The following is a 9,846-nucleotide window of genomic DNA, read 5'->3' as shown; positions in this document are numbered from 1 at the left end:
AACACAAAATACCAAGTGACGTCATTAAAATTTGGAAACTACCCTAAAACGCTGATAACTTATAAACACCTACCCCTTCTGCATGGCAATGCAAAATAATCTCTACCCGCGAGCTTGATCTGCTCGCCTAACTGGATTTCCTAAAAAATAATAAGTCACTCGGATGAGACGACGCTCAGTAAGAGGAAATATGCTATTGCTAGTGTGTGGTGGCTGAGTTATACATTTCACATACTGAAATAATACTGATACTGTAATATGAACAAACTGATAAACTGTACAAAATATATGTAATGTAATTTAAAGTATATTTGTGTCTCTGAGTTTGCTATCTGAACATACTACTAATATAATAATATAAACTGCTGCTATGTGATATATCTGTACATAGGAACTTCTGCTATACCCTGGGATCTGTATATTATGATATAACCCCTCATGATAGGGATGTGCAGCCCGTAGGCTGGACTTACTCTGGTTGGCCTACCAGGAAAGTCAATCTATATCTGTAACATCCGCCAATCTAGCCCACTGCAATCTCTTCGGGAAATCTTCATCTCTATCATCATCTAACCGGTCACCTCAACCCAGCTCGCTGGGGAGACTACAATCTCTCTTGGTTCGGTTAGACGGAATCCATATACTAGCTGAGTAATGTGGTTGCATTATATTCTGTAAATAACAACGGTATCGTGCTCTACTATATATATATATATATATATATATATATATATATATATATATATATATATATATCTGTCTGTAATTTTCACTGGGTTCTGATATTGTGTAATACTGTATACATATATAAATATATATATATTTATCTTGGTGCTTTTAACATGATTTCAAAACAACCATAACACTATAAATATGAAATATCTGCAATTTCTATCTATAATATCTGTAATATCTATCTGTAATATCTGTAATATTTGTAATATCTGTACTATCTGTCTGTATATCTGTAATATCTGTCTATAATATCTGTACTATCTGTCTGTAATATTTGTAAAATTTGTCTGAGTGTTATGGTTTAGAAATCATGTTATTATGATAAATACTATAAGTCTTATTCATTGCTAATAATTTGTATAATTGAATATCTGTAAAGTAGTATAATCAACATACTATGCTGTAATAAACTCATGCCACACATTTGAATAATCAAAATCTCATGCCCAATGTTCTGTAATTCTGCTGTAAAAATAATATTCATAATTTTATGAAAAAAATAATATGATCGGCATGCTTGTAAATACACATTAATAATCTTCTGTTATACATATTAAAAATCGCTAGCATAACATATTTCCCTTACCTAAATTCTGAAAAGCCCCTATTGTATCCTGGCTTTATACCCGCAGGGTTTCTTGCTCAACACCCTAAAAATAACATCTTCCAGAACCAAATATGAGTATTTTTTTGCATACTACATTTCTTATAACTGTGGTAAAGACAAATACTAAATATAATGCCTTACCCTGAGATTGTGACGAAATTCAAGCTAGCCCCACCAACGATCCGCTTCGGAAGACTTGCAGAGAACTTTCTCAGGAGCGTCGTGGTGGCTTTAGATCGTCGATCCGGCAAGAGATGGAGCCGGGATCAAAGAGAGAAGGGGAGGGGAACGTTTTAGAGAGAGAGAGAGAGAGAGAGAGAGAGGGAGAGAGAGAGAAGGTTTCCTGTGCCAAATTTATGTAAAAATATGATTTTAGAAGTACTTATAGACCCATAATCGTCGACGAGACACGTTGTTGACCTTATGGGTCACGCCTAGTTTTGATTATGACAAATACTCATTGTATCTAATGGGTATTTGAGATTATGTGCAGGAACCTCAATTGTCAAGATCATAATACACATGGAGAGAGTGAAGCTTAAAGACCAAATTTCTATTGAAGACCCTATTTCTCATGTTGTATTATAATTCATTCATGTAAAGGGTCTGTAATAGTAATTAGGGATTTTCGTATGTAATAATCACACACCTCACATGCATGGTTAAATTCAGCTGACCAACACCGAATTTTTTCGGTGTCTTCAAAAGGACCCAGAAATGACCTTAGGATACTCACCTTTGCACTTATTAATGTTAGACACTTGAATAGGGTGAAAGTGTATTGAATTAGGACTGAAATGCAGACTTTGTGCACTTTCGATCGATCAACCTTGGCAATTCATTTTGCTCCGGTAGACCAAAATCAATCTGAGTCAACATTTTAACCCCAGCCCGGTCGACCGAACCATTGTAGTTCAAATACGCCCGGTCGACCGAAACCTCCTGAAGTCAACATTTTGACTTCTTGGTCGACGAACCCAAATTGTATTCCAACTATCCGATTGACTGAGAGTTCTCAAGGGAAATCCCAATTGTCTTGTCAACTGAATCGCTCAAAATAGCCTGGTCGACTGAACCTCGAAAAAACTGAAAAATCACCTCGGACATGCATTTTCGGTTGACTGATCCATATGAACTTCGGTCGACCAAAATGGTTGTGGTCGACCGGGTCTCTCGGGTTGCCTTGAATTTTTTACCGGTTGGTTAATTTTTTAAAACAAGGTTAAATTAATTAAAACACCATTAATCCTTTTTAATAGTATTGGCTATGTCCCCAACAGTTATATTTCATGGAATTTTTATATATACCCCTTCATTTGGGAAAATTAGGAACAAGATTAGCAAAAACAAAGTGAAAAATTTCTCTCAAGCCAAAAATCTTCCTACTATTTCTACTATCTCTAAAACCACTCAAGCTTACCTTCTTCAATTCTATATATCATCTGTAAGTGTATTGAGTGTTGATGTTAAAAGGTTGGCTCTCTCATTGTTGTGTATTTGAATCGATTTTTATTGAGAGCTAAACCTAAGTGTTCTTAGGGGGCTTTTCTCATAAGCCTATCCTAAGAAAACTTTCATAAGTTTTTGAGTATTGCATTTGTATTACAATATCTTAGGAAACTTGTATTTATTTTTGGTTTGTAAAAATATTTTCAAACTTACTCAAATATCTTATGAGATTTATATTAATATATTTGTGAAAAGTTATTTTTGTTTGTGATATTAATATTTGTGGCAATATCTATTCAAGTATATATCATTTGCTGAATACAAAGATTGTATAACTTTTGCAAACCAAGCATATACACTATATTCGTGATTGAGACATCCTATTGATTGACACATTTGAGACTTACTTGACATCTTGTGTGAACACGTTTGATTGAATATTTTGAGATACACAGATTGTTGTTGACACTCTCACGTACTCATTACACTGATAGAAAATAAATTTGAGAGTTGAAATATTTAGACCACACTGAGCTTACGTATTAAATCATTTGTGGTGTATGCGATTGGATGTATTTGGGTACATATCTGCTTTACATGAAAGCACTTTTATCTGTACCATTTGATTGTAAATTTGAGTGATTCTAAACGTGGCCTGAGGGCGCGATAATCTAGCCCGATAAGGATTGTTGTAAATGTTGAGGTTAGCCGTGTGCTAATTGACCTGATTTGTATCGGTGCCGCTCCACCCGTTTAAGTGAGCAAGTTATAGGGGTAATCCTTGTGCTTGTTAACCAAGGCGGGGACGTAGGCAATTGGCTGAACCTCGATAACATATCTGCGTGTCTCCCTTTTTTTACTGCTTTCTAGTGCTTGTGTGATTGATTAAATTGCTTTATTTACTTTCTGGTATACATTTACTTTACTTGCACTAGATTGACCATAGGGTATATACTGGTGTTAGGAGATTGAATTAGGGATTAAATTTTTAAAATACCAATTCACCCCCCTTTTTGGGATCACGGTAAAGCTAACACACGTCATCTCGTCGACGAGTCTTTGAAGAAGTTCGTCGACGAACTTCACCCCTCGTCGACAAATTTCAGACTGCTACAAAACTCTATCTCGGTATTTTCTTGTTGATGAGACATGATCTCGTCTACGAGGTCCTTATGAACTTTCGTCGACAAAATCCCTGTGTTCGTCGATGAAACCCAGATTAATTTCTTGGGTTATTACACATACCATGTGACTCAACATGAATAGTATTTTTTAACAAGCAAAAGCTTTCAAGAGGGAAAATGTTAGGACATGGTTTTGTTTTGTGAAGGGCTTGGGTAGCCTTTTTTGTGCATGATAGATGAGCAAGGCTTAACCAAATTTACACAGCTCCAAGCCGTTACAATTTTTTAAAAATTTTCTTCCAAAAAGAAAAAGAACTATATGCTTACATGTGTATTGCATGGGAGGAGTAAAGACACGTCTGTGCTATTCCATTTCCTCACTCAAAGGGTAAAACTGAGAAAAAGATAAAATAATTTAACTTATTCTCTGCTTCCCCTAGCTTTTATGGAAAGGGTGTATCATGCATGTTTCAGGGAATGTAATCTATAATATAATTTTTTATATTTCATTTCAGTGCTCTTACATTATGTTTGAAAGTATATATTTCGAATTTTAGATTTGAATTTAGGTGAATTTAGATAAATTATACTGCAATTTTATATTATATCTTATCAAAATTTAGTATAAATTCAAATTCAATGTCTCTCCAAACATAAGGTTTAATAACTTTTCATTTCATCCAAACAAGTTTCTATAGAATTGAAGCGATGCATATACAACACAACAAATGCGTACATAGCACCAAAAAATTTAAGACAATATAATAACTTATGTGATCTTTAATTGATTACTTTTATGACTTATATTCTCATGAATGAGTTTTTCATGCTCTTTCAATTGAACAATCTATATATATAGATATGATGGTGTCCAAGATTTTTTGCACGATTAACAAATTCATCAGGATAATGAACATGCCCTCTACCCTTCTTCATCGAATTATAAAATTTAATCTCAATTGAAAAGTTGTTAAGACATGAATTGACGTTATCTCTTATCAAGAAAATCTTGAGTTTACCATATGAATTCCTAGCCCTTACAATTTTTTTTTTTTTAATTTTCTCAAAAAAAAAAAAAAAAAAAAGCAAAAGAAAAGAAAACCTATACACCTGCATGTGTATTGCATGGGAGGAATAAAGATACATATGTGATATTCCATTTCCTCACTCATGGGTTAACCAAAGAGTATGATAAAGATAAATTAAGTTAGCTCTCTGCTCGTCCTAGCTTTAAGGAAATGGTGACATACCTTGGGGAATGTAATTCATAATATGGAGATTAATTAAAAGGTGTTTTTGTGTGGGTTCCAGCTAACTTCAATTTTATTGACAGATTGACTAATTAATTCCTTTATTCCCCTATATGCCTCAGCATTGTGGGCTGCATAGTTGGCTTCTTGAGGAAGGGGAGACCAAAAGTATGTTCAAGCTGCGTGATGATGACAATTTCTTTCTCTCATCTATCTATCCATTTATATTTCTTTTAAAAAAAATGTACAGATTTAAGCTAACAATGAATCAACAATTAAAACAAGATCGATTAACCAAAACGAGAATTGAACCGAAAATTGCAGGATCAAATATTGGTTCCAATATATAAATTACATCTATATTAATTACAAATCAAAGAGTAGTCTTATAGATTATTCAGTTAAAGTAAAAAACAATACAATAGTTACCATGAATTTTGTTTACTTGAGATATGTAGCTACACTATTTTATGGCTAGGTTGGGTCAGATTGAACCTAAAATTGTAATTAATATCATCTTATCAGTTTGGTATGAAATGAATTTTAAGCAGAACAATTGAGAATGTGGTTTGGATTGGCTTGAATATAGGATGGTTTGGTTCGTACCAATTACATAAAAAATTTAACATGCAAAGCACTATGTTTTAATGTATTGTAAAGGAGCCATAGAGATTTTAGGGTCATTCTAATAACTAGTATGTTAACATCATGTTTGATTTGCAGAAAAGAATGGAATGAAAACTTTTATGAAAAGCATGATCAGATTAAGTGGTAAATTCAAATTCATCCCATTAATTTTATTTTTTATGTACCAAACATACAGCAAAAATTTAATTAATCTTACACAAAAATAGAGTAGAATGGAATGACTAGATATGGTCTTAATTTATATTTTTACATGTTCGCCATATAATTTTTCATTTCTTTTCAATCGCATTCTATTTTATTACGTGATCTTAATTAATTACACTGCTGACTTGTATTCTTTTAAATGAATTTTGCTCTTTTAATCCAAGGATATATATATTTGCATACACAATGATTTCTGAGGTCTTATAAACACTTAAGTATTTTTTTGAAATAGATAATATCATTATATATAGAGGAGAATTCAAGCAAGATGCTAGGATTCTTTAAACAAGACAATGGTTGGATATAAACACTCAAGAGTATTATTATTGGGATAATGGGCATGCCCCTCCATTCCTTCTCCACTCAAATAACAAAGTTTAATCTCAATTCAAAATCCTTTTAAGACTTGAGGTTACATCTTATCAAGAAAGTCTTGATCAAATTTACTGTGTCCCAAGTCATTACAATTTTTTAAAAATTTCCCCCCCACCCCCACCCCCCCTACAAAAAAAAAAAAAAAAACTATATGCATGCATGTGTATTGCATGGGAGGAATAAAGATACATATGTGCTATTCCATTTCTTCACTCAAGGTTTAACTTAGAAAAAGATAAAGATAAATTAACCAAGTTATTTGCTCCTCCTATTTTTATGGAAAGGGTGAAGCATGCATGCCTTCGGAATGTAATTTGTAATATGGAGATTAATTGGAAAGGTGTTTGTGCTTTGGGTTCAAGCTTACTTTAATTTTCTTGAGAGATTGATTAATTCCTTTATTCCGGTATAGGCCTGGGCATTGCAGGCTGTCTTGAGGAAGGAGAGACCAAAAGGATACACAAGCCTGATGATGGCAATTTCTTCCTCTAATGCAACTATCCATTGAGTGGGATGTTTAAGAAACAATGTACAGTTTTAAGCTATCAATGAATCAACAATTAAAACAAAATCGATTAACCAAAAAAGGCTTTAAACTAAAAATTGCAAGATCAAATATTGATTTCAATCTTTCACTATATAAATTACATCAATATTAATTACAAATCAAAGAGTAGTACTACAAATTCTTTAGTTAAAGTAAAGAAGCATACCATAATTACCATGAATTTTGTTCACCTTAACTTTGTAGCTACAGGACATTCTATTTTGTGTGTTGTAAGATGTCATTTATTATAGTAAGGTCATCTACTGATATACATTGTGTCTTACTTTGATTAGTTTGTAAAATTAACATGAATTTTATTTTTTGTAGTTTCCTTATATGATGTTGAATGATTATTTAGCTATTTGTGAAAGTTATGTCTAATTAAGTTAAAGTCATCTGAGCAAGAAATATGTCAGAACGGATAGCATTGTGCTCTAATAAAATTCATATATATATATATATATATATATATATATATATGTATGTATATTGTATTTGATCAGAATTCACAAGGCTTAGATTTGTTTCACATGATTAACAAACTTTTAAAACCAATAATATGAAACATGCATACACCATACACCGATTCAATCAACAGGATTTTAAAAAAAAAATCCAACTCCTAACTCTAAAACAAGCGAAACCAATCCTAAAAACTCTTTTAACTTTGAAACAAGCAAGGAGACAAGCCACATCGAAACAAACGAAATGTAAGGGGGAAAATATCATGACATCCCTATTTTGTTCCATGAACGTAACACGGAGCCCTTATTCTTAATTTGTGCAAGTAAGAAAATATATGGCCAAAAAAAAAAACAAAAACCTAGAAAGTGGGAACTGAAACCAATTAATCAAATGAATAATTTTGATCAGTTTCAGCCGCCTCACTGATGATCATATGTGTGTTCTTCTAATAATATACTCGCAAATGGGATCGCAAGCGCCGGGTCGAGGGAAGACTTGAAAGTAAGTTTGCGCACTGCTGAGGAAGAGGGCATAAAGGGCAGCCAAAGTGGCTAAGACAGTCCAAGGCGTACTGAAATGGCGGTCAATGAAGACGGCAATCCATGACTTTACCTTACTATCGTAGTGTATCTGAATATTTTCCATTACCTTCCTGTAAGTCGTGGAATTGGGCACGAGATCGGTGCCGATATCGTTAAAGAGCTTGGCCACCTCCTCGTCGCTGCCGAGGAGGTTGTGGATCACGCGCGCCTTCCTCAGCTCCTTCACATCGTCCGCATGGTCGATGAGGGAGTCGAGGAAGCAGACATAGGACGTGACCCGGAAGTCATCATCGGTGACGTCAGGGCACATTTCATAGGCCATCAAGTTCATGAACTTGGGGCCGGTCGAGTCGTCCATAGTGATGGGGGGAAGCCTCAACTGGCCGAATAGGAAAGCGGGACTTTCGAAGGAAACATCGGTTAAATAGCTACTCTTGCTGCATTTCATCTTGATCCCCACGGCCGTGAGCTCCTTCACGTTGCGGTAAGAGAAGCCATTGGAAACCCGGTTCGGACATTTTTGAGATGATACTTTTTCGATCCACCCAACGAAAATCTCTTTTACAATATTGCGGCGCGAACGATTATCACCTGCATTTGCATCTGTGTTTAGCTTGTTTACTTCTGCTGTACCATCTGGTTTTGTTGGCGTGTTTTGCTTGTCCATTTTTGCGGCAGCATCTGGCTCTGGCTTGTGTTGATTGCAATTGAGAATTTTCCGCAGCGGCTTGAGGAGATGGGCGAGCTGCTGGGGTTTCCACCATTTGTGTGTCTCAACTAATTCCGGTTTGTGTTGATTGAAATTGAGGAGAATTCTCCACAGCATTTCGAGGAGATGGGCCGGCGGCTGGGTTTCCCACCGATTGTTTTTCTCATCATTTTTCGGCTCTGCGATCTTATTGTTCTTATAGATGAATTTCTCGATCATAGCAAAGTGACCATCCTTACTAGCATTACTTTGGTGGGATTGTGTTTTTTCCGCTAGAATCTGAAGGACTTTGAAGGGGAGTTGGTTCTCCAACAAGAACAAGTCCTGCTCCACGAATGCCTCGTAGTGACTCTTCATCATCTGCGGTTGTTCGGAGTTCGTTCCCTGGCGGTTCTCGATGAACTGCAGAATGAAGCACCCGTCCAGGAACAACATTCGCGCCAAATCTTCGTCTCCGTACTTGCTTGTCGAGTTCTCATCCGCATAGCGCTTCCTCAGCTCTTGGATCTCTTTATGAATCTTATGATAAAATTCATTGATTAAAGTGCCAAATTGGTGTTGATCGGCTTCTCTACTTGCAGTATCCTTAATGAGTCTGGAGACGAATCGATGTGCAAACTTGGGCTTGAGCTCCTCCATCAGCTTCAGCTTGGGATTGCCGTGGTGGTAAGGACCGATGGACACCACCCTGGGTTCAAAGAATTTCTCGAACTCCTTCTTAATGGAGGTTTGTTCTCGCAGCATCTGTGGAACCCTCCGTATTTTTGGCGGCAATTCGCTCTGCACGTTCGATTCTGATATCGAGCGAATCAACACCTCACAGCCGGTTGTTGGACTCACGCCTGAGGACGAAATAGCATCCATGGTAACTCCACTGAACTGAGCTAATTACTCTGTATGATCGATTTATGGATATCAGTTTTTATCAATCTTGGCGTACGTAGTCTTGCATGCCAATGCATGTGAGGAGCTAGCGCTGGTAACATTGTGAAGCAAGGAATATTACATATCCTTCTTTTGGGGGACGCTTGAACTTTAGAAAATGCCAATGCATGCGAGGAGCTAGCGCTGGTAACACTGTGAAGCAAGGAATATTACATATCCTTACGGAATTTAATGTTGGGTGTCCCTCTGCTTAAAAGCTGCACCATTATTTATTGTTGTTGGCTTCCCATAAAGCAAAACAGCTGC

At 35.7% G+C, this 9,846-nt stretch overlaps 1 protein-coding gene across 1 annotated transcript; it reads right to left on the bottom strand.

Moving 5' to 3' along the window:
• Positions 1–7,833: 7,833 nt before the first annotated feature.
• LOC131167455 (UPF0481 protein At3g47200-like) lies at positions 7,834–9,519 on the bottom strand. The gene has a single exon (XM_058126260.1). The coding sequence runs from the start codon at positions 9,517–9,519 to the stop codon at positions 7,834–7,836; it is 1,686 nt and encodes a 561-aa protein (XP_057982243.1).
• Between the last annotated feature and the right edge of the window lie 327 nt (positions 9,520–9,846).

Source organism: Malania oleifera, chromosome 11, assembly GCF_029873635.1.
Source record: "Malania oleifera isolate guangnan ecotype guangnan chromosome 11, ASM2987363v1, whole genome shotgun sequence".
NCBI lineage: Eukaryota > Viridiplantae > Streptophyta > Magnoliopsida > Santalales > Ximeniaceae > Malania > Malania oleifera.
The sequence above is the reverse complement of the archived record's forward strand: the minus strand, read 5'-3'. Positions and strand labels throughout refer to the sequence as shown.